Source organism: Gymnodraco acuticeps, unplaced genomic scaffold (genome assembly GCF_902827175.1).
Source record: "Gymnodraco acuticeps unplaced genomic scaffold, fGymAcu1.1, whole genome shotgun sequence".
Lineage (NCBI taxonomy): Eukaryota > Metazoa > Chordata > Actinopteri > Perciformes > Bathydraconidae > Gymnodraco > Gymnodraco acuticeps.
In genome coordinates, this window is record NW_022992250.1 from 4845335 (window position 1) to 4872556 (window position 27222).

A 27222-nucleotide genomic window follows, 5' to 3' on the forward strand; every position below is an offset into this window, starting at 1 on the left:
CCCATTTCTAGGTAAAATCATTGAAAAAGTTGTTTTTCAACAGTTGAGTAATTTCTTGCATTTAAATAACTGTTTGGATGTGTTCCAGTCAGGCTTTCGTCCAAACCACAGCATTGAGACTGCTCTTGTAAAGGTCTTTAATGACATCCACTTAAACACAGACAGTGGCAGAAATTCAGTGTTAGTATTATTAGATCTCAGTTCTGCGTTTGACACTGTTGACCACAGCATATTACTAGACCGACTGGAAAACTGGGTGGGACTTTCGGAAACAGTTCTAAATTGGTTTGAATCCTACTTAAAGGACAGAAACAACTTTGTTTCTATAGGTAAATACACATCTGAGTTGACAAATATGACATGTGGGGTTCCTCAAGGCTCCATCTTGGGGCCTCTTCTCTTTAACATCTACATGCTACCACTGGCTCAGATAATGAAGAACAACAAAATAAGTTACCATAGCTATGCAGATGACACACACATTTACGTAACAATTTCACCAGGAGACTATGCTCCAATTCAAACACTGAGTAAGTGCATTGAACAAATCAATGACTGGATGTGTCAGAACTTTCTCCAATTAAACAAAGATAAAACTGAGGTAATGGTTTTTGGAGCCAAGTCAGAACGTATAAAAGTTAGCACTGAGCTTCAGTGTGCAATGTTCAAAACAACAGATAAAGCCAGAAATCTAGGTGTAGTCATGGACTCTGACCTGAGTTTCAACAGTCACATTAAAACAGTTACTAAATCAGCCTACTATCACCTAAAGAATATATCTAGGATTAAAAGACTAATGTCACAGCAGGATTTGGAAAAACTTGTCCATGCTTTTATCTTCAGTAGACTCGACTACTGCAATGGTGTCTTTACAGGTCTCACTAAAACATCTATTAGGAAGCTGCAGCTGATTCAGAACGCCGCTGCTCGAGTCCTCACTAACACTAAGAAAGTGGATCACATCACTCCTGTTCTGAAGTCTTTACACTGGCTTCCTGTGTGTCAAAGAATAGATTTCAAAATACTGCTGCTGGTTTATAAAGCACTGAATGGTTTAGGCCCAAAATACATTTCTAACCTCCTGCTAAATTATGAACCATCCAGATCTCTCAGGTCTTCAGGGACTGGTCAGCTTTCTGTCCCCAGAGTCAGAACTAAACATGGTAAAGCAGCGTTCAGTTATTATGCTCCAAATATCTGGAACAAACTCCCAGAAACCTGCAGGTCCGCTGCAACTCTGACTACTTTTAAATCCAGGCTGAAGACTTTTCTTTTTGTCGCTGCTTTTAATTGAACTATTCATATCTTAGACTGCACTGTAACTGTTATCCATGTATTTTTTCTTTTAATGTTTAATGGAACTCCATGTATTTTTTCTTTTAATGTTTATTGTATTAGCTTTTCTTTTTAATGACTGATTTTAAATGCCATTTTCTTAATGTCTTTCATTTTTTGTAAAGCACTTTGAATTGCCTTGTGTTGAAAAGTGCTATATAAATAAACTTGCCTTGCCTTGCCTATTGAGTTCAACAAGCATCACAGTTTATCATTTTCCAGAAACAAGGAAAATGGGTTTGGAAGAAGGTCCATGCAGTGCTCATGCTATCTTTCTTTTTGAGTCAGGGGATTCACCGTTTCTTAGAGGGCAGTGGGATAAATAAAGAAAACAGTTAATCCAGTAGAGCTACAGCAAAGTGTAAAGGTTGATGAACGGCATCTTGGACCACAGAATCAAAGAAGTAAATGCAGGAAAAATGTAGAATTGCACAATTAGATTAGATTACACACCCAGAGGTGACCTATAAACACCTTTTACTTGAACGTCTTCTGCAGCCTCCTTCATAAAAATGCAGTCAGTGGTGTTTAATTTTCTTTAACCAGACGTGGTGGTTTGCTATTGTGTTCAAATGATTAGGAAAATACCAGAAATATTTGAAATGCTTAGCAACCTTGAAAAGTATAATCATTAGACATTTAACTGATTTATATGGATTATGGTCATCTCAGTTAAAAATCTTAAAGAGACAGTGTGTAGGATTTGGCAGAAATTAAAGCAACAACTTGAATGCATAAGAAACATTTGGGGGTAAATGAGGCTACATTTACAAAAAGAGCACTTGACTGCAATATTAGGGGTTTTCTAGTTTTTGTATCAGCCGTTTTGTTTGTCGTTAAACAACATCAAAAGTCTTTCTCCCGCATGTATGCAGTATGAAGGAGTATAGCGCATGCTAAGCAGGAGATAGATGCTAGTTATGCTAATGCAATCAAGAAAGGTCTCTATGGAGACAAAACTTCAAAGGTTTTGTCTGAGCATGCTGTTGTATTGGTTAGAGGAGAATGTGCTCTTAGGGTATAGACTTTAATTCAAATAGCAGGTGGGCTTAAAATGACGGAAAACGTAACACATAAAGGGGTAAAAGAGACAAAGAGAACAACAGCATTAACAAGAGCATAATGAATAAACATGTCTCCCTTTTACAGAGACATAATGATGCTCAGTTGCTCCTAAAATATGATCTGAAACCTTCTGTGCTCTAACACCTATGTGCACTGAGGAAATAGACAGTACTAATCGATAACGACAATATATCCAAATGCATCCTCAATAATGTGAACATAACAGTTGCACACACGGACACACAATCAAACACACACTAATTATGAATCATTAATGTCTCTGAGGAGTCACCAAACATCTGGATTAGATTTGCTAATCAGCTCCTACTCTGCTGGATGAAGACGTAGCAAGAGAAGACATATTATTAATGATAGGACCTCCTTTGCATACACACACACGCAAAGAACACAAACACACACAGGACACTTAGCGCACCTGAAATGTTGTTCACCAGACACAGTTCATTACTCTCATGTTTCCCGAGCTCTCTGTCTCATGGGTATTGTTTATGTTCCTGCATATGTTCAACATTCAGACAGCTGTGTGTTGTGTGTGTGTGGTGTGTGTGTTGTGTGTGGTGTGTGTGTGTGTGTTGTGTGTGTGTGTGTGTGTGTGTGTGTGTGTGTGTGTGTGTGTGTGTGTGTGTGTTGTGTGTGTGTGTGTGTTGTGTGTGTGTGTGTGTGTGTGTGTGTGCATGTGTGTGTGTGTTGTGTGTGTGTGTGTGTGTGTGTGTGTGTGTGTGTGCCTGTGTGCCTGTGTGTGTGCGTGCATGTTTGTTAGTTAATGTGCAGGGCTGCTACTTTGGCAACTTTCATTTGTGCAAGTTCAAATCATGTTGAAATTGAAATCTTCTTACATTTGATATTCAAGAGGCATTTTCTTTCCTTTTAACTATCAACCAATCATTACTTTTTATTTGTCATATCTTATCACAATCATAAAATAATGGTGTTGAGAGAAGAATTTAAAATATATAGGAAGGATTGCTGTAGAGTGGTGAGATTTAGGGGAGGAATATGAATGCAGTTGGGAATACAAGAATTGAAGAGCAAAGCTTTAGGGGTAAAACCATAGACTGTATATATAAATAAATAAAACTGTAAAACTGATGATGGGGAGAGGCTGTAAGCTGCTTTCCACCCTAATAAATCCTTTCTACCATTCCAGTCAGTAGAAAGTAATGAGAGCATTTCAGCTAACACACTTTACTGTTAAAAATTATGTTCAGAATATGTGGCTTATCAGCATTAAATTATAGATGGGGAACCAAAGGCACATGAATAATAATTATGGTAATAGAACAGAACGAGGACTAATGATACTAATAATAAATGAAGACAGTGAATATGCGATGTCTGGACTGAGAATACAGAATAATTTACATAATATATGGTAGAGAGGCGTATCGATAGAGAGGACAGAAGTGAGAGGAAACAACGAAGGAGTGAGGAGTGGAGGGTCGGAGCACTCATCCACGCTCTGTCTGTCTCCTAATTGCTCCCATGGCTCAGCTTGTCAGAACAGCGGCAGCGAGGTGAAGGACTCTGGCTGAGGACGAGCACACAATGACCACTTGCCTTCTTTCTCCGCTTTATCTAGATGGAAAATATCAAAGCCTGAGTTTTTCTTTGGCTCACGTCTCTATTTTTATTGAATGAACAGATTTTGCCATACCGTCGAGCAGCAGGAATGTGTTCTTTGAGTCTTATCAGGCAAAAATGCATCATATCTGCACAGGGCTTAAATGAAAAGATAACATTTTATTCCTACACATGGAAGAAACTAAAGGTATCTCCGAAATTAAAGCAACAGAAAACATAATTCGCTAAATAAAAAAATAGGGGACAGACTAGAAGTAATCAGACCTATATTTTGTCCACTTGACTAACCCTATACTCCGTTCACCCTTTCACCCTCGTCCACCCTCCTGGAGATCGATGAACACACAAAGGAGATACAGAGGGTTGGCACCGATTCCTTCCTGGAGTTCAAAGACCAAACGAAGGCGATACGCAGGGCTGGCACCATGTCCTTTACCCCCGCTCCTCAACGACGCCCACCAAAATCACCGCGGAGACGCGCACCATCTCCCCCGTCCTCATCACCGTGCCTACGTCGACCACCTCCCCTCCCTTCGAGGGGGCTTCTGCAGTCTCCGAAGCCTGATAAGGATGTGTGTGTACAAAACACAACAAACTCTTACTGATATGTGATGGGTCCAGGCTCAAGGGCGTATGGCACTCTCAACTCTTTCCAGGACATGTCGGGGCCCTGCCTGCCAGTAGCTTTGCCGATATCTGTGTTGATAGGTAATAGATTAAGAGCGGTGAATCATAGAAACAGGAAGCGCTCAAACGTTTGTGTGAGTGTATCTAATTTAGCAGTGATTCCATGTCAGCCACAGCTTGTTACAAAAAACATGACTGATAGTGTGTTTAACAAACTTAAACTAGCTTTATTAAATGTCAGGTCTTTGGCAGGAAAAACATTTTTAATCAATGATTTAATCACTGAGCACAATCTCGATTTTATGTTTTTAACAGAAACTTGGATTGAACAAAATAACAGTGCAGCTGTTCTTATCGAATCAACCCCTCCCAACTTTAGTTTTATGAGTCAGGAAAGAATGCATAAGAAAGGGGGTGGAGTTGCTATTCTGTTCAATGATTCCCTTCAATGCAGGAAGACATCTTATGGAAACTTTGATTCTTTTGAATATGTGGCCCTTCGGCTGAAATGCTCCTCTCGAGCTCTGTTCCTAAATATCTATAGACCACCCAAATACTGTGCAAGCTTTTTTGATGACTTTACTGAACTGCTGTCTATAGTGTGTATTGACTTTGACCGTCTAGTCATTGTTGGTGATTTTAACATCCATGTTGACAACCCCCAGGACAGAGGGGCTAAAGAACTATTTTGTGTTCTTGATAGCTATGGACTGACTCAGCATGTGACAGAGCCCACGCACAATAAGGGGCATACTCTGGACTTAATTATCTCAAAGGGTCTGAATATCTCTAAGGTTGTGGTGACTGATGTTGCACTCTCTGACCATTCCTGTGTTTTCTTTGAGAGCTCTATTTCTGTTCACAAAAATGTTCAAAAAGAGGTAACCACAAAGCGATATTTAACTGAAAATACTAGGGAAATGTTTACTCAGAATTTCTCTTCCACACTTGCCCCTGCCAACATCTCAGTAAATGAGCTAGTAGATCATTTTAATTCAAAAATTAAAAATGTTATAGATGCCATTGCTCCAACTAAGGTAAAGGAAGTGTCTGGCAAGAAAATATCTCCATGGAGAAAGGCCATGACCGTGAAAACAGAAAAAAGAGAATGTCGAAAAGCTGAACGCAGGTGGCGAAAAACAAATCTCCAGGTTCACTTTGAAATCTATAAAGAGAGACTTGGCCTTTATAATTTGGAATTGAAAAACGCACGACAATCGTTCTTCTCTGACATCATTACCAAAAACAAAAACAACGCACAGTGCCTTGTTTGCTACCGTCGACAGACTAACTAACCCCCCAGTGTCAGTAGCCTCTGAATTTCTATCCACAAAAATGATTTTGCCTCCTTTTTCACTGACAAAATTCAGAAAATCAGACAAGCAGTCAGTGCCTCTGCATCAGGAACAGCAAATGTGTTGTCCCTATCTCCACTTAACATCAATTCAGACATCATGACACAATTCCATCAGATTAATGATAAAAACCTAGAGGACATTATTCAACTTCTGAAATCCTCCTCTTGCTGCCTTGATATTATTCCAACAGGATTTTTCAAAGATGTTTTGCCTTGCATGGCCTCAGATCTACTTCATATAGTAAACAAATCTCTTCACTCAGGTGTTTTTCCACAGGCCCTGAAAACTGCAGTCATTAAACCGCTCTTAAAAAAGAATAATCTAGATGCTTCAGTAATGAACAATTACAGGCCCATATCAAACCTCCCATTTCTAGGTAAAATCATTGAAAAAGTTGTTTTTCAACAGTTGAGTAATTTCTTGCATTTAAATAACTGTTTCGATGTGTTCCAGTCAGGCTTTCGTCCAAACCACAGCACTGAGACTGCTCTTGTAAAGGTCTTTAATGACATCCACTTAAACACAGACAGTGGCAGAACTTCAGTGTTAGTATTATTAGATCTCAGTGCTGCGTTTGACACTGTTGACCACAGCATATTACTAGACCGACTGGAGAACTGGGTGGGACTTTCGGAAACAGTTCTGAATTGGTTTGAATCCTACTTAAAGGACAGAAACAACTTTGTTTCTATAGGTAAATACACATCTGAGTTGACAAATATGACATGTGGGGTTCCTCAAGGCTCCATCTTGGGGCCTCTTCTCTTTAACATCTACATGCTACCACTGGCTCAGATAATGAAGAACAACAAAATAAGTTACCATAGCTATGCAGATGACACACACATTTACGTAACAATTTCACCAGGAGACTATGCTCCAATTCAAACACTGAGTAAGTGCATTGAACAAATCAATGACTGAATGTGTCAGAACTTTCTCTAATTAAACAAAGATAAAACTGAGGTAATGGTTTTTGGAGCCAAGGCAGAACGTATAAAAGTTAGCGCTGAGCTTCAGTGTGCAATGTTCAAAACAACAGATAAAGCCAGAAATCTAGGTGTAGTCATGGACTCTGACCTGAGTTTCAACAGTCACATTAAAACTGTTACTAAATCAGCCTACTATCACCTAAAGAATATATCTAGGATTAAAAGACTAATGTCACAGCAGGATTTGGAAAAACTTGTCCATGCTTTTATCTTCAGTAGACTCGACTACTGCAATGGTGTCTTCACAGGTCTCACTAAAAAATCTATTAGGAAGCTGCAGCTAATTCAGAACGCTGCTGCTCGAGTCCTCACTAACACTAAGAAAGTGGATCACATCACTCCAGTTCTGAAGTCTTTACACTGGCTTCCTGTGTGTCAAAGAATAGATTTCAAAATACTGCTGCTGGTTTATAAAGCACTGAATGGTTTAGGCCCAAAATACATTTCTGACCTCCTGCTAAATTATGAACCATCCAGATCTCTCAGGTCTTCAGGGACTGGTCAGCTTTCTGTCCCCAGAGTCAGAACTAAACATGGTAAAGCAGCGTTCAGTTATTATGCTCCAAATATCTGGAACAAACTCCCAGAAACCTGCAGGTTCGCTGCAACTCTGACTACTTTTAAATCCAGGCTGAAGACTTTTCTTTTTGTCGCTGCTTTTAATTGAACTATTCATATCTTAGACTGCACTGTAACTTTTATCCATGTACTTTTTTCTTTTAATGTTTAATTGACAGCACTGTAACTTTTATCCATGTATTTTTTCTTTTAATGTTTATTTTATTAGCTTTTCTTTTTAATGACTGATTTTAAATGCCATTTTCTTAATCTCTTTCATTTTTTGTAAAGCACTTTGAATTGCCTTGTGTTGAAAAGTGCTATATAAATAAACTTGCCTTGCCTTGCCTTGCCTGCCTTGCCTATACTATTTATATACAATTACTTTTAGTTTAGTTTTGAAAGCACTAAGAGATGAAAAAACACTGCCTTGGCGACAACAATCTGCTCATAGGACACGTTTTGTTTCATTTAAGTCACTGTAATGGTTCAGGAAAGAAAAAAGATTTTTTAAATTGTCCTATTTCGCAATTTTAAGACATCCTTTGAATATTGCTAGATCAGCATCAGGCACTAATTGCTTTTTTCTGCCGGCAATGGCCTAATTTTCCACCAAAATGTTTTGAAATACGCTCACAAGTTTGAGAGATATCCCTGCTAGCTATTCAAATAAAATATATGAGTAATAATTATGTCCACAGGCCGTTTAAAACCAGCCACTTTAAGAAACTGTGACTTCATTTGATCGCTTCACTATGAATCTGGGGACGCTGCATTAAATAGATTGGGCTGTTACCATTCCTATCCTGAGCTGACTGATACAGAGCACTTAAACAAATCCAACTGCATATGAATATGTTTGCCAAGAGATTTAATGATGTCCGACTGCGTGTGCTTGTTGGCCATCGATCAGGCTCAGAAATCCTTTTTAGCCTTGGCAACCCCTGAGTTATTATTATAAGTCGTACAATGGAGGGTGGATGCAGCCGCTGTCTTGTCCTTGTATAAAAACAAGACTGGATGGTCAATCTTAAATGGATTTCAGTTCCTTTTTTTCTTTAATCATAAATCTGATTCTCTCTTCGACCTTTGAGATAAAATAGAATTTGCAAAATGTCAGTGCATTGTTTATTGAACGGATAAAAGAGATGATATATTTGTATATGTATTCACATCTGCTGATTTTGATAGGCAGACGGTGATTAGAGTCTGCTATCATTTCAGGTGCTGCTTTATATGGGATCTGAAACAAGATGTAGAACCATTTGGACTAATACATCTTCCCAAATATCACTCACACAGCAGCGATGGCTTCCTCTGTTGTTGTCTGTCTCTCTGGCCGTTTCTCAATGTCGAGTATACCTGCTGCAGAGCCACTATTTCAAGTATACTACGGCGCCGAATGCTGGGCATTTAACATGCATTTAAACAGTCCTTCGGCGCCACTCGATGACGTAGTATACTTGAAATAGTGGCTCTGCAGCAGCTCTACTCGACATTGAGAAACGGCCTCTGCCTTTCCATCTGGCCCTGGAGATTGCGAGTTGTCAGTCCTTGCGGCCTTTCTAAGTGTCTGTCAGCTTACATGGGGGACCTCTTTGCAGTTACAAATGACTCAAGACTTGTTTTGGCTCTGGTAGGGCAGGCTGACCTAACCTGCACTCTGTTTGTGGTTCAGTGGAGTGTGAAGAAGCACGTATGGCACCATCCGGCTGTACTGTATGCTGGATGGTGATTTGATTGATTTACAAAGTTTAATAATTCCCAGCATGTTAAAACAGCATCCTCTTCCTCTCTGTTTTACACTGATAACTGATGTTCTTGCTCACATGAAGCCAACACAATCATATTGAGCTGAGGCCGTCGAATACACAACCAAATTATGCCGTTCAGCAAATTCACTTCAAGTGTGTGTGGGCAAGCCAAGGCTCTAAGATCTTGCAATCACATCTGGCTCGTTCAATTTTTCAGGAGCCAATATTTAACAATAAGAAGACTGTGAATATCTGCCAATAGGAGCTGGCAAGGTTATAAAAGAAAACTGTGTGTGTTAGAAATGTTGAAAAATGCTTCCCAGTACTGAATTTGATGAGAAAGCATGAGCTTATGACAGGATGAAAAGGAAGAGAAAGATGGTGGAAGGACACAGAACAGAGATCAACTGGACAGATGGTGAGAGAGAGGGGAAGTGAAGGAGGAGAAGAGTGATGGAGAGAGAGGGGATGATACAGCTGGACGGAGAAGAGTTAAAGAGAAGAGAAGAAGATTAGTCGAACAACGATAGCCTTTAAGGTTAGCAGGTTAACAAACAAACCCTCACTTCTGGTACCATTTGCTTACATTATAAGATCTGAATTCAAGCAAACAACAGCCGCTTCAAATAACATTAATGTAAGATGATAACGAAATTCAATTCAGCTCAGTACTTGTTAAACATTAGTTCCATTGTGCTATAACTAGATAGCTCTAAAGCAGGGGTGCCCAACCAGTCGATCGCGATCGACTGGTCGATCGAGAGGAGATTCCCAGTCGATCGCGAGATGTGTCTAAAAATAGAACAACAACATTCTGTTTTATCGTTAATGTCCTGTAACATAATGTTCCTGTGCCAGAATAATGCACTTGAACGCATCAAAGCTTTGTGATTGGCCGGCGTGACCCCATGTGTCGGGGCGTGGCTGGTGGGCAGTGGGCACTATTTCGCTGACGTTGTTGTCCGACCTTGTCAACAGGAGTGACAGTCCGCACACACACAAGATCGCAATTATGGCAGAAGCAAAAAAGCCCAAAATATATAATTTTCACTCCGAGTGGGAGAATGATTATGTGTGTATCTATTCCAATTCAAAGTCCATCTGTCTCATCTGCAATGCGAGCGTGGCTTTATCGAAGAAGGGTAATTTAGGAGCGGCATTTCAAAACAGTCCACAAACGCTACGAGACGGAACTCCCTCCTAATTCTGCCCTACGCTCCCAAAAGGGGAGGAGCCTGAAAGGACAGCTAAATGCACAGCAGTCCATTTTCACCAGGCCCAACAACAAGAGCAAGGCTGCTACCAGAGCATCTTATCGTGTCAGTCACGTTCTTGCGAAACACATGAAGTCTTTCAAAGACGGCGAAGTTGTGAAAGAAGCATTCCTGGAGGCTGCGACGCGCTTTTTGGGGACAGTAAAAATAACAGTAGCATTTCAACAGGTTTTTGATAAAAACTCAAGTTAGATACCGTTATTAATCAGCTGTAAGTTTTAGTTTGTTTGAACTTATTCATTATAATTATTGTACAAAATGGTATAAGAATGCAAACATTAAGATCTGTTCTGTTTAAATTGATTATAGTCTATTATCAATTCAGGTTAAGAAACTAGTGTTGCTTGCATCCTATTTTAAAGGCATTTATTTTTATATTCTACTAAAATGCAACAAAAAAATGGTTTGATTCTATTAATTTTGTCTTATTTATTGCACTTTGGCAGCAGATTCCTGTGTAGCTTCAGATCTGAGTTGTCTTATTAGTAAGCCTCATTTATACTTTTGTAGCAACACTATTTTTATATAATGGCAAAGAAAGGGTTCAGAGTCTTTTATTTTGTTCCTGTGTCATATGTGGCAGCACTGTTCAATGTTTCTTGAAAACATGACCCACTGTAGTATGTGACGTGTGAATAAACTCCAACTCTGTATCAACAACACTGTTGTGTAACTTCAGTTAAATACTTGTATGTGTGTAGATTAGAAAGAGGTAAGATAAAGGATCTGCAGTATGTTATGAAGTATTAATCGTACAAAGGTCAGTTTTATACAAGTAGAAGTGTGTATTTACCTGGTAGTAGGCTGTCAGTAATGGCTACGCCTCTCTATTTGGACTGGTAGATCTCGGCAGACTGGCAACTTTAAAAGTAGCTCTCGGTTCAAAAAAGGTTGGGCACCCCTGCTCTAAAGTCTAAGGTTGTCTTAATGTAGTCACCTATTCATTTTCTTTGGTGTTACTGAAGGATCTGCAAAGATATACAGTACAGCACTAGCTACAGCATACTAAGGTTACATAAAGTTATTTCGAGCATAGAGTAGTTGTTTTGCTTCTGATGAAAATGTACACAATATTTCTGCATCACATATCGGATTGAAATATCTGAATGAATATAACAGAGAGGCAGAAATGATATATTTTTATGTATTTAAAACGGCTGCCACGACTGATGGTACAGATATCCTTTCAGGTATATTAACTGTGGTGATTCCTTAACCTCATATAACTGAAGTTTATGTGAATTTTCCCAATTGTCCAGTAGGCCTCTATTGTTTTTGTTTTTTTATGTAAACATGGGAATCTTATACATACTATAAGATATCATGTTTGCATTTCTATTGTGAACAAGGAAGAATCTGGGAATATGAAAGTCGATATTATACTGTGTAATAAATTAACAAATGCAAATCAGTTTTTTCCAAATGACATCTCCATCTCTTCATTGTATATGACTAGAACCATATTCATACCTTGCCTTGTCACAAGAGTACCTTGATTTTAGTAAACTGTCATCATCATTGTCTTCATGCAGCATCCATACTTATACACGATGCAAGCAAAACTTTTTTGAAACAACTCAAACAATTAGAAAGAAATATAGAGTGGTTTTAAATGTATAGCTAAAAATATGACCATAGTGGGAGGATAATGCTCACATGAAAACACATTATGATCTCCCTTTTCAGAGAACTTGCTGTAGAGTGCAGCAGAGGAGTTTTCACACTGTTGCTCCCACACCACAAAAACACAAAGCATCCGCCCTCTTCTCCCTTCAACAGCACACAGGCTCCAGAGTACAACACGAATGTTGAAGGTAAATCAATTACTTACTCAAATGCATGTGTTTTTGCGCATGTGTGATAATGTGGGTGTATAACTGAGAGCAAATAGCCTTGAACACTCGCTATAATGAGCGTGCTTTTAGTTGTCAATACAAGGAAGAATAATATGTGGAATAGGAGGCTGTGCGAGGTTTTGAACAACAGCAGTAATTACCTGAAACTTGACAAACAGTGGAGGCCTTCTGTGGAGGCGGCAGAATGCAGCGAGGCTCTTATCAGAAGACGAGGTGGAGGTAATAATTGGATAATTGTTTTGGACCTGGCTACCTCTCCCGTTGCTACCTGCTAACTTCAGCTGGCACCGACAGATTCAACTTGGCAGTATGGAGCTGCCATGTGGTCCTCTGTCTGTGTGTTTTAGGAGGTTTGTGTTGGAGTGTCAGACCTACGAGTGTGTTTGTTTGGCGAAGGTTGGCAAATTATACCATGTTGTCTGGATAGCGAGAGTGCCAGAAAGCAAGCAGGACACAAATGAAGTCCCCCTTTCATCAATCTCCACACCTGCATCTCTCAATCCCAGCCAGAATCATCTTTTACTCTCTTTCAGGTTAGAATTTTCAAGAATGCTCTTCACGGCATTCAGAAAGGCCGCAGTTGATTGTGGTGCAAGAAAGAGAAAGTGGATAGACATTTTGCAGAAAAGGTCATGAGCTGAATTATATCAATTGTAAAACACTGCAAACACCACCATGCAGCACCTTTCCTCTTTCCTTAATGTCATCCTTTTGAATGGATCCCAAAGAATATTACATGTCCGTGCTCAATGCAATATCAATATTTGAACGCGCATTTTTATTTAAATTGAAAATCTGGCCATTTTGACAAGAAAACCTATTGAAAAATGTGCTTTGCAGTAAATCACACTTACTATTCTTATATATTTGCTAGTACGAACACAGTTTTATTCTGTCTCCTAGAAACTGCTTGTATAAAATGTCATTTAGCAGCCACACAGGATTAAAACATGTATTATTATGACCTGGCAAGTCACAGATACTGTATGTAGATAGTCAACTTCTCAGGAAAAATGTTATCACAATATCTGATCTTGCATTACAATATCTGCTTGTATGATCACAGCATTATAAAACCTTTATTTTGATTTGTTTACCAACCTTTGACAGCATTTCAATTCCTCAGGGTTAAACCTGGTTTTAACCACTGCCAAGAAGGTTATGTTTTCTTAACGTCAAATAACTTCAGTATTCAGGATAACTCTAGTATTTAACTTAGATATGTATTCATCATTCATTTACAGGTATCATTTTGAATTCTCTAGGTGACACAGGCTTAAGGAGAGGTGTTGCAAACAGTATACAGTATACAGTATATGTCCACACACTGAACATCGTCTCACTCTCCAGGTTCAGTTTTCTCAACATGCTGGGAAATTCAGGAGCTTGTCGTTCAGTTGTATTTCACATAGTTAATGAGAAGGGAAGACGTGCCCTACCCGGTTTGTTCAAGGACCAAAACAACTACAGAGGATACGCTCTATCTGAGGTCTGCTAGGAGTAATGAGGGAGACAAGGGGAGAGAGAGAGGAAGGGAGGGAAGACGGTAAGCGATGACACATGAACTTGGTCTAAAGGGAGGAATCCTATGGAAACAGAAAGGGAAGAAGGGAGGAAGAGATAAATGAGAGGCCAGCAGAAAGGAAGGTCGAGTTGTGAGAAGTCATCATTTTATATCTGCCCTACTTCCACCAGATCATCACTGTGCTGTATTTTGATGCTTTTTTCTTTCTGCATTAATGCATTTTGGATATTATGTCGTCTGCCACTCATATTTCTGTCTGCTTTCCTTGCAGGACGATCACTGTGCTCACACTATGGCCATGGTTGTCACGGTGGATTAAAAGCTGCAACTACACACCTGTCTGTTTTTAAAAACAAGCGGCACTGTATTTCAAAATAAAGCAGCTTCGATCAAAAAGGACAAATAATTGCAGTAAGTACAAACATGGGAGAAAGAAAGCAGGGAAAGGGAGAGGAGAGCAGAGGAGAAAAGGGTGAGGGAGAGGGGTAAGCAGGAGTGAGGCGGTGAGGGAGGGCAGATTAGAGAGCATTTTTACACTGAGCTCTTCATCCATCAACACAATCTGCAAAGCTTTGAAGAGAGAAGAGATGTGCAAGCTTTTCATACAGAAGTGTGTGTGTGTGTGTGTGTGCGTGCGTGCGTGCGTGCGTGCGTGCGTGCGTGTTTGTGTGTGTGTTTGGACATGCCTGTGTGTCTGCAGAATCAGCTCAGACAGTCAAGCAAACCTTTCAGATGAGTGCCCAAAACGAAGAGACATTGCTCAAAATCACACAGACTGCAATGCCTTTCTGCCTAACAAAAGCTGATATGGTGTGGCTAGACGGAGATGACAGTTAAGTCTGCCGCAACATTTTGGAGCAACTCTGATGAGCAACAACTTCTAACAAGTTGGCTCAGCATTGCTCCATTGCAATGTGTGCATTTTTAAAACTGTCCAGGTTTGCTCCCCCCTAAGGAGCAACAACACAGGTCTCCAAAACACCTATGTAGTAGAGTACGATCCCTGCTGTGTTACATTGTCAGACAATTCCATATCAGATCAAAATCTATGCAGCAAATATGTTATTATTCCAATATTTGTCTTCCTTGTCAAACCTGGTGCCTACAAGGACCACAATGCAACTGCATCACTTTGCAGCTTGGTCAGAGGTGTGTGTACGTTTTGCTTCTAACCCCTAATGTAGCCTTTACTTTTTAGCATAATAAACATTTGATCAAAATGAAACACCATATTTGTGTCGAATGCATACTTCTTGTAAGTGGTAATAGCTGTAGAAAGTTGGGCAGTTATGAAAACATACAGCATGAGATGATAGATAATAATCAAATACCAGACATCTCTTTAATATTTCTGATTGAATAAAGCCTTTGTGTGCAACATTAAAATCATCTTTAAAAAGTATCTTGGGTTTTTAAGTATTATAATGAATTATATTGGTCAAACAAAGATATTCCTATCTAAGTATTGCATGCATAAAACATATTTATATTGTATGTCTTATTATGATACTGTATATATCAATATAAAATGATGTTACATTCTTTGGCAAAAGAGTTCATCCATATCACCCACTCGACCTATATGATGTCAAACAAGCTAATAGAAGGCTGGAGACCTTTTATGATTCTTATATGTTTGTATGATATCAATAAATGAATGCAAGACTTCATGGAAGAACAAGCCTTGTCAGGACTCCTGACTTTGTCCACCAGTGCTTCCATTTCCCAAACACTGAGCTCATTGCCTCGTTTGCAGGACTGTAGAGGCTCAAGTGATGCAGTTTGTCACTTAACCTTGCCTGCGTGCTCTGAAAGTGTAGCAATGTGTGTATATAGCTTGTGTGTGTGCACTTCAACATAGTGACTAATCCGGACAGATTTCACAGCCTCTTTTGGTGCCATTCTGCACACACACACACACACACACACACACACACACACACACACACACACACACACACACAACACACACACACACACCACACACACACACACACACACACACACACACACACACACACACACACACACACACACACACACACACACACACACACTTGTATTTGCACTCCTCTGCTTGAGCACTTCTCTCCTCTCTCTCTCTCTCTCCTCTCTCTCTCTCTCTCTCTCTCTCTCTCTCTCTCTCTCTCTCTCTGTCTCTCACTCACTCACTCACTCACTCACTCTGAGTTAGGGTTGCCATGGAGGGAGGTTATCTTTGCTGCCATGACAACGTGAGTTCTCTTTGGTCTCCCCTAACGACAGTGGAATTGAACACACAGCGCTGGGTGATGTGATGTGATGTCTTCGGAACGGAGGCTCAGAGATTCACACACAGCGCAGGAGTCACCCGAACTACTCTGTGCCAGAGAAGAGGAGTGGTAGAAGAAGAACTCAACTTATTTTTCTACTAACTAAAAGTAGCAAAACTATTATGTAAAAATACTGCCAGTAAAAGTCCTTTGTTTAAAGTCCTACTTCAGTACCATTGCGTACTGCTGAGAGAGTGCAACAATCTGTTGTCCCTCGAAGACCTTGAGGCTGGTAGGAACGATTTTAGATCCCTAACACTCAGGACACACACTTTTTGAATCATTCTGTTGAACAGTATATCCCACATGATCATTACTAGGAAAATTTTCACATCCTCTATCTATACCGTTTTGCAAAACCTGCACTAAAACTACATATTGTACACATTAATTATAGTACTTTTATCTTTTTCAGATTTGTATTTTGTTATTTTTTGCTTTATATTTATGTTCTTGACATTTCCACCGCTTTGACAGATCTTATATTTTCTCCTAATATGGAAATGTTTTGCACTAAAACCATAAAAGGCAGATTTCCTGTAAGTGAAAATGTAATACCAATAAACCTCATTCTGATATAAAAGTAGTACTTCCTCTACATGAGGTTATCATACCATTACCAAATCTTCCATGTTTGTCTACAGTTTTGTTTGCATCTCTACCCCCTGCATATTTTAATAGAGAACTAATTTGATTGTAGATGTTTTTCCAAACCAAATCGGTAGTTCAACCTTTTTGCACTGATTTTATTCTGGGAAATTGAGTGGGGGAAATGTCAGTTGAAAAAATGTCTAATTAGAGCCAAAACAAATGTCAAATTAGAGCCAAAAGTCATAATGAAAACCGCACACAGGAAATGTTCGACTGAAGCCCATTATACTTTTGAGCAATGTGCTAATTACAGCATGTCATCATCACCACCAAACTCTTTCTCTTCGGTAACTGAACTCAGGATTACATCCAATAATACCAGTGCTGAATTAATGCAACTGATTTTAATATTGACATTGACCAAGAAACTGCCATTAAAGCCTGACTCCATCCCGCTTAAAAGTTCAAGATCAAGGCATATCCATATCCCACATTTCCGATAATTTAACCCAAAACAAGTTTATAAACTCTTTCCTTCTTACCTTGAGTCTCTCAGACACCCCGTCAGTGAAGCTGATGGTGAACTCCTCCACCTTGGGAACTTTCAGCCTCTTCTTCTCTGTCTGGTACTCCGTCCGAGTTTTCACCACCACCTGCAGGATGGAGAGAAAGCAGTTTAATACTCAGAGATGCTTAAGGTAATATATGGGAGATGCATGGTATTGTAGCAGGAAATGGTAGAGTCATATTTGTAAAAGTCAAGGCAAAGGTCTAACTGTAACGCACTGAACTGTAGACAAAATGACAAGGTGCAAGGAGGCAGAACAAAATCAGATGTTGTGTGTTTTCTAGAGTTTACTAGAGGCAAAGTCTGCATGTCTTCTGAGGGATTGAGCTATACATCTTGGAGATATAGACTTATTAGATGCATTCGTTTTTATATTACCAGTAGTATCCCATTGTGTACTGTTTATATATGAAATAAAAATGGGATTACTGCTTCCTCTATAAACTGGATGTGCATAAGGGAACAACATGATAGATATGATAGTGAAAAGCACATCAGGAGGGCAGACATCCCTCCACAGTGTATACTCTGATGAAGCTGAAATGACTTTAAAAAAGTCATTTGAAAAACCGAGGTTGAGATGGGTTCACAGCTCAATACACAGAGGTGTAAGTTAGGATTGAAGGAGTGGATGAAAGCGTAGGCTGATAGATCTGGAAACACATTAAAGAATACACAAAAACAACACATCTAATATACAATATCGGTGTAGGATATTTGAATAGCAGTGAATGTTTTTATTTTGGCGGATCAAACCCAACACAGCTAGAAAGCACACAGCGAACACACAGGCATGCCAGGCATCTGTTGGAGCACTGCTGGATGTTAATAAATTCTGGTGCCCAGAATTTAAGACCCTGATAATCCAAAGGGAAAACATTGTGCTTTTTGCAAGCAGCTACATGTAAAAAAAAGAGTTAGGGCAGCACAACCCTGCCCCAATACTGTCAGTCTAAAACTCCTCAAGCAAACCTGTTCAGAGGGAAGAGAGGGGCACGGGGAAAAGAGACGGAGAGAGCTCAGAAACTTTCAGATTGATCAACTTTTATTTTTGTGAAAGGCATTTGTACACAATCAGTGGGTGTGGTGAAAATGGATGGGACTTTTCCAGCATTCTTGTTTTTTGCCTAAAACCTTAGTTCCTTTCCAAGTGACAAGTCTTCTTTTGCCGATAGAATTAGGACTAGTGGATAGTTAGGTCGACAAAACGTTTTTATTTTACCACAGGAGATCACTGTGTGTTCCCCCATTTCAACAGGGAGTTTAGGTTATGATTCATTGTTGTATTGTCTTTATCAGCAAATAGCAAGTAACTTGATTTGTAATTGTGATAATTAACAATAGGAATAATGTTCAAATCTATTTAGTTATGATAAACCTGGGTCTTATTTTGGTGGACACTATATGCATGCATTCATATCGTTTCACCTGAATAATCTATTTAAGTATTTGCTTGAGCACTTTTTCCTCAAATGTATTTTTAAAATTCTGAACAAATCAGTAAAATGTGTATAAACCTAAAACTATGCATCATTTGTAGTTTTGTGGTTTTAAGTCCTACATCAGGGGTTCTCAAAGTGCGGCCCGCGGGCCAATGGCGGCCCTCGGAAATGTTTCTGGCGGCCCGCGATAGTTAATGTGACACGCTGAAATGCATGCGTTATATTTTAATCCTCCATGGTTGTATCTAGTAAGAATTAGAATGAGTAGCTTTCCAGCGGTATCTCCTGTGAGACTGTAACCCGGGTTGCGTTCCGATAATCCAAAAATCAGCTCCTAAATTCTAACCCTATCTCCTATTCCTTGACCTCTGAGTGAAACGTCACGGGGTTAAGGGATAGTGGATAGGAGAATTCAAAAGGACTTAGGAGAAGAGACTGCGGTACTTTAGAGAATCCGAATGCACTTTCACTATCCGACGTGTTTATGATGCACCAGCGGACGTCATGAATGTGCGTCTGCTGCTATGGGGAAACTATGGAAACTACAGTTTTCTATACAGCGGACTACAACATGGATGTTTAATACGAACCACGGACTACTGTAAACTCATCTAGAGACTCTGCACCGTGCTCTGATGCTGTTGTTTTATACTTTATGAACGTGGACAACAGAGAAACATATTCTTCATGACCAAAGTTGGAATTGAAATAAAAAAAGTGAAACTTATGCTCGTCACCCTCTCCCTCCGGTCCACATCAATACAAATGATCCCAATACGTATGATTGTATGAAAATATCTTAAAATCAATACAAATGTATTTATTATAAACGTTAGTCCTTAACATCTATCAGTGTGTATATGACCATTCAAACATCTTTTAAAAGTTGAACAAACCCCACACAGCTCAGTAAAGACTGTGAGATGTTGACTTTATTTGATCATTTCAGTAAAAACTAACGTTCATATTTCTCTTTTTGATTATAATACTGATGAACGTTCAGAAAAAAGCACTTTAGCAACTTACCACATACGTTTTAAAATGCTTAATAAGCACCGTAACTTTCATGATATCATTTATCGGTCATAATCGGTTGTTTCCGTGAACGGCCGACTGTTGTGATGGCAAATGCTGCGGCTGCAATGCATTGTGGGGCAGCATTTTCTCCTCTCCTTTCGGTTAGGGAGGTCCAGTGGTTCCTAAGCTAAAGGAGGTTATAAAGGAAGTTTGAAACCTCCTTTCCTTTCATTTGGAGAATTGGAACGGCACTTATCATGGCTGCCACTGACGTATTTCCGGGTCATTTCACTCCGTTAGGAAGGTTCCTAAGCTAAATGGACTATTGGAATGCAACCCAGGGGCCCAGTCCAATAGTCCATTTAGCTTAGGAACCTTCCTAACGAAGTGAAATGACCCGGAAGTACGTCACTGGCAGCCATGATAAGTGCCGTTCCAATTCTCCAAATGAAAGGAAAGGAGGTTTCAAACTTCCTTTATAACCTCCTTTAGCTTAGGAACCACTGGACCTCCCTAGCCGAAAGGAGAGGAGAAAATGCTGCCCCACAATGCATTGCAGCCGCAGCATTTGCCGTCACTCAACAATCGGCCGTTCACGGACACAAACGATAATGGGAGAAATGATATCATGAAAGTTACGGTGCTTATTAAGCATTTTAAAACGTATGTGGTAAGTTGCCAAAGTGCTTTGTTTTGAACGTTCATCAGTATTATAATCAAAAAGAGAAATATGAACGTTAGTTTTACTGAAATGATAAAATAAAGTCAACATTTCACTGAGCTGTGTGGGGTTGTTCAACTTTTAAAAGATGTTTGAATGGTGATATACACAGTGATAGATGTTAAGGACTAACGTTTATAATAAATACATTTGTATTTATTTTAAGATCTTTTAATAGTTCATACAATCATATGTGGACCGGAGGGAGAGGGTGACGAGCATAAGTTTCACTTTCCTTTTTTATTTCAATTCCAACTTTGGTCATGAAGAATATGTTTCTCTGTTGTCCACATTCATAAAGCATAAAACAACAGCATCAGAGCACGGTGCAGAGTCTCTAGATGAGTTTACAGTAGTCCCTCGTTCTTATTATACATCCATGTTGTAGTCCGCTGTATAGAAAACTGTAGTTTCCATAGTTTCCCCACAGCAGCAGACGCACATTCATGACGTCCGCTGGCGCATCATAAACACGTCGGATAGTGAAAGTGCATTCGGATTCTCTAGTACGACAGTCTCTTCTCCTAAATCCTTTTGAATTCTCCTATCCACTATCCCTTAACCCCGTGACGTTTCACTCAGAGGTCAAGGAATAGGAGATAGGGTTAGAATTTAGGAGCTAATTTTTGGATTATCGGAACGCAACCCAGGGCACAGCAGCCAATATGGCCGCTCAAAGCAGCTTGACTTTACACTGTGTGGGATTTGTGGATTTGTGTGTCCGTCAAGGAAATCTCGGCCGGCAGCCATCATGGTCTGAAATGACCAATGGACATCGAGAAATCACTAAGGGCCTACCCACCAAGTACAAAAAACATAAACCACGTGTCTCCCATCAGTTTCCTTTATTGAGGAGAGAGAGACAGATAAAATGGCTAAAAAAAACGTTACAGTTGCCGACTTCGCTAGAGATTATTTTCGCTAGCAGCAGTGAAGATAGAGCCTCAGAACCTGAAGTCTTCGACTCTTCTGAAGAAGAAGAATACAAAGACAACAACAAGGATCCATTTGGACATGGGTAAGTGTAAATATGACAGTAATAGTGTACTGGCAATGTGTGGGGAATACCGCGAAAATGAACAATAGGTTTATTGATATATATTTTTTATCGATAGTCATTAACTTTTTATTGGGACAAAATAGACTCTCCATTAGCAAACGTTTACTCTGTGTTAACGTTATTTTGGTGTGTAAAAGTGAGATTACATGTGTAGATGATTTAAATTAATAATTTATTCGTCCCACAACAGAGACATTTACAGTGACATGTTTTTGCCATCGATTATTTTATCATACTGTTCTGTACATGGGCGTCGCAGCCATTATATGTGGGTGGGACAAGTCCCCCCCACTTTTTCAAATGATTAGTTTAGACCCCCCCCCACTTCTACCATGTGGAAAGTCCGTGAATCGGTATCTCCACTCGCCGCTCTCCAACCCTGTCTCCTAAAAATTACGTTCCCACAGAACTAAACTGCATTCTCAATTACGTTTAGCTAGAAACGTATTTTCTCCCACGTTACGTTTGTTATGAACGTATCTCAAATACGTTTATTTTCTACATATCTTCTAGAAACGTATTTTCTCCCACGTTACGTTCGTTATGAACGTATCTTAAATACGTTTATTTTCTACATATCTTTGCCATTTATTGTCTTGCTTATAATAATGATAATAGTCATTTATAAATATCATTTTAGAGCACACATTTGAAATCGAGAATCGGGCTCGATATATGGTTAAATTAAAATCAGTAGGCGAGGCTGTAATTTTGCCAGCTGTTACTCTCATGAGCGAGGCAGAAAATAATAGTTTTAACATGCCAAAAAGCTGCTGTGTCGTTTATTGCACCTCAAAGATTAAAACAAATCCAGAGTTACTTGTTTCTGTACTTCCTCTAAGAAGAAAGGACAGTAAAAGAAGAACTCTGTGGCTTCAGGCTTGATCGCCGTTCAAATGACAGCGTTGGTTTCCCCAAAAGTGGGCGGGGCTGTAAAGTGACGTAGATTTTACTATCATCTATTATTCAAAACCATTCTATTTATTCTAACGTAAATTACATGCCAGTGTTTTATCTTTTTATTTATTTGTTTTTATTTTAAATCGTATAATGTTGGACTTTTTTCCCGTCTGTGAGGAAAATAAATGGGGTTTAGAGCCTCAAAATACTGAAATCTGTATTTTTTAAAATCTTTTCCTTTTAAATTTGTTATTCTTTTCTAAATAACACACTGTTATTTACTCAACCATAACACACAATTATCCTTGTTTTTATTTATTCGTTTAATTCTATAATCTTGGGCTTTTTAGACGTAAATAAAGTCACCGGAAACAGACGGGACATTTCGAGCGATACACACCACAAACCCACCGAACTGATTACCCAAGATCCTCAGCTTGAAGCTCGTTGATACATAAATATATCAACAATTAAACAACATCTTCAATTTCTTTTCACAAAATACGTCTCCTTGCAGTATCAATAGTAATTCGGCTGACTTTTATATTTGATCCAATTGGTAGATAATAGGTTATATTTACACCATAACGGTGATAGAAAAGGACTTTAAAGATTTTTAAAGATATTACTGATTTTCTTTGAATATAAGAATGTAAATACTGAGTTGAGAGAATAGTCAGGGGATTTGGGTGATGGGAGACACATCTATGGATTCAGAATTTCAATAGCGTACCATTAAATGACGGATATACCTTTCTGTCTGTGATGTTTTACAAATCAGATATTAATGTGTAGAAGTAAAACATGTGAAATAATATAGCAATATCCTGTAAAAATTATGTAAAAACATGATTAAAACTACACATCTTCAGATGTTATACATACAAGTGTCCTACACTAATAATTCAAAGTTATTATTAGTATGCTGTGTGTACCTTGTGTGCACCGCCTAGTGGTTAAAGCACGTTATTGAATTATTTTTGTTGAATAATGTTATTTGATGAAAACAATATTAAGAGTACATACTTTCATATGGGGAAAGTAGAAGGTCAATGATAGAAATATAGAATATAAAAAGTCAAGAAGATACTATAAGTGATCTCTACAATAAAACAGTTTAGTGCCGGATGTACAAAGATATTAATAGGAGGATGTGCAAAACAGAAAAACAAATTAACCTTTATTAACACATTAAAGAATACTTTAGGTTAAGGTCTTATTTTAAACAAGAAAAAAGCTTTGGGGGTATCTATCTATGAATATTAAGCCTGACAAAGTACTTAACGTCTAATATATTGCTTTCCTGCAATGTTAACTATGTTGAAGCACTTCTTTTAACTGATATTATACACATTAATTATACTCTTATGTATGTAGATAGAATAAGAAATGTGCAGAATATGACAGTTTAATGGTGGAGGTACACACATATTGATAGATGTCTTGTAATGCGCTGTTGACGAACCTGCGACCCAAGTTGTGTATATGATCAATAAACCTTAGAAAATCTTGAAATCTTGAAAGGGATGTGCAAAATAGCCATTATACAGTTTTTAATTAACTATTAGTAGAGAATAACGAGTAATGAATATACTTTATAGAGATCTGCAGATAAATGTTTAGTCTTCTCAAGCACCACCTATCAAATATCTCTCCTGATTGTTGGCACTTGACAATCACCTTCCCTGAATTTTACTCAGGTGTAACTAAAGTCTGCTTTAAGGGTTGTTTATATTTCACATCATTAATCAGAATCTGCAAAGTAACTAAACAAATGTAGTGGAGTAAAAATACCAGGTTAACCTCTGAATTGTAGTGGAGTAGAATTACAAAGTAACAATGAGCTGTCGTGTGGGTATATATTAATGCTGCCCATTATGGATATAAGCGATTTTTACCCATTTAGTAATTACATGTTTTAAATGTGTACACACCAATGTGTTTCCTATCGCCTAAACCTCCAGGGCTGTACACAGTTTAATACTGGCAACTTCTAATTTTGGGAAAAACGTCTTTTAAAACTACAATTCCCAGTAGATACGTGCCATAGAGAACATGTTGCGAAACACAATAGCCAGCATGTGTAGTTCTCGGGGGGCGTTCGAGTCCAGTTTTGAATAGTCTGCCGTGGTTTCGTTCCATTTCAAAGAGCTTGACGCTCGGCGTAACCTTGGCGCACTGCCACTCCAACATCACGGGGTTTGTCAACGGGACTGTAGTCCCAAACGATAGCTGGGGATTGATTGATTGATTGATTGAAAAGTTTATTAACAGCTTGTATATTGGGTACAGTACAGTACAGCTCAAAACATACAATTGTTAAGGGGATGCAGACCAGAGAAAGACTTTCGTCTTGTTTACATCAGGGTCCCCCATTTCCAATTCATCATGTCATTTAAGACATATAAGACATATTTGACATACAGATGGCTTATTTACAATTTACATACAGGTGGTTTTTTTACATACAGATTGCTTGTTTACAATTTTCATTTTAGATTTCGTTCTAATACATCCTAACCGGACATTATGGGATTATGGGATTATGGGTAGTGTAGTGTCTTCGGCCATCCTAAATCTCGAAATGTCCCGTCTGTTTCTGGTGACTTTATTTACAGCTAAAAAGCCCAAGATTATAGAATTAAACAAATAAATAAAAACAAGGATAATTGTGTGTTATTGTTGAGTAAATAACAGTGTGTTATTTAGAAAAGAATAACAAATTAGAAGGAAAAGATTTTTAAAAATACAGATTTCAGTATTTTGAGGCTCTAAACCCCATTTATTTTCCTCACAGACGTTTATACGATTTAAAATAAAAACAAATAAAAAGATAAAACACTGGCATGTAATTTACGTTAGAATAAATAGAATGGTTTTGAATAATAGATGATAGTCAAATCTACGTCACTTTACAGCCCCGCCCACTTTTGGGGAAACCAACGCTGTCATTTGAACGGCGATCAAGCCTGAAGCCACAGAGTTCTTCTTTTACTGTCCTTTCTTCTTAGAGGAAGTACAGAAACACGTAACTCTGGATTTGTTTTAATGTTTGAGGTAAACGACACAGCAGCTTTTTGTCATGTTAAAACTATTATTTTCTGCCTCGCTCATGAGAGTAACAGCTGGCGAAATTACAGCCTCGCCTACTGATTTTAATTTAATCATATATTGAGCCTGATTCTCGATTTCAAAGGTGTGCTCTAAAATGATATTTATAAATGACTATTATCATTATTATAAGCAAGACAATAAATGGCAAAGATATGTAGAAAATAAACGTATTTAAGATACGTTCATAAGGAACGTAACGTGGGAGAAAATATGTTTCTAGAAGATATGTAGAAAATAAACGTATTTTAGATACGTTCATAACGAACGTAACGTGGGAGTAAATACGTTTCAAGCTAAACGTAATTCAGAATGCAGTTTAGTTCTGTGGGAACGTAATTTTTAGGAGACAGGGTTGCGCTCTCTGTAGAGCGCTGTGTCAGTGCTTCACTATCAAATGATCCATTCCACTTGCTTATTGAGAGAATGCCCAAATCAATGAAACTCCGTACCATGTTTTCACTGCTACTTTGTACCAAGGCAGATTCTCCCATAGCGCGCGCATGTTCAAGGAGTGTTGCCATAGTTGGACAGCTCAGATCTGTGATGCCGGTAGCGGAGGTAAGGCACACACACCAAATGTTCAGGACATTGTTAATACAGCGAAAATCAAAGCTGACGATCTCTTGGTTTGATATGTTTTCTCCCCCAGACAACATGGACATAAGAACATTGTTTTCAGAGAAGAGGAAAGTAAGTCACCAGCTGGTAGCAGTTAATCAGTTAGCAGTGATGGCGGCGGCGGCGTCTCACTTCTGGAGAGGAGTTTCGTCTTTATGTCATGATAGAGAGATACAAATACTGAATAGTTTAGATGAGAAAAGGCATCGAAATGCCAGGTTACTAGTTTTTATCATGAAAACAGGGAACATGAATAACCCCGTCTCTCTGTGCTCATGTAAACAACATATCCCCAATATGATCATAACCGGGATAATACTCATAACGGCTTACTGAGTCAGTATGGATTATTTTCTGAGTTCTTTAACTTCGGTACTCTCTCTCACAATGATAATGTGCATTATGTTTTAATTATACTTCTTATCATTCAGAAGCTTTGTGTGTGTTTATGTTTTACTGAGTGCTTATAGGCCATTTCCATCCCAGTATTCAGTTAACTGTTTATTTTCTGTACACATTACATAGACTAGCTAATATTCTACCTACTGCTTGGGACTTTGAGTCTTCAAAATGTCCAATGTCACAGACTGGGACTTACTTTAGAGTCAGTTGTATTTACATTCAGTATGACTTGTTATGGTTCAATGTGAAAGAGTATACTGCTCAATAAATAATGATCACTTCACCACCTCTCTTGACATCTAGGCGCTTGAGAGTGAGTCAGAGGCAGAACACAGGGACAGTGGAGAGAGGTCCGTTGCTGAGGTGAGTGATGAAAGGGAAATGACAGTTTAGAGTCAATTGTGATGTGGACTCATTGCTCTCATTGAGTGTTAAGGAAATCAGTGGGGATATTGAACAGGAAGCATTTCAGTGAAGGGGCATCATGTGACCAATATAGACAGAAGAGCAACATTGAAGTCAATGATACCA

At 38.8% G+C, this 27222-nt stretch overlaps 1 protein-coding gene across 2 annotated transcripts in view; it reads right to left on the reverse strand.

Annotated features, from left to right (window-relative positions):
• Positions 1-27222, reverse strand: part of nsg2 (neuronal vesicle trafficking associated 2) — a 56891-nt gene that overhangs the window by 14196 nt on the left and 15473 nt on the right. For both annotated transcript variants that reach the window (XM_034206736.1, XM_034206735.1), the window contains exon 3: positions 17392-17502. In XM_034206736.1, coding sequence (XP_034062627.1) covers positions 17392-17502 — 111 coding nt within the window. The remainder of the gene's footprint in view (positions 1-17391; positions 17503-27222) is intronic.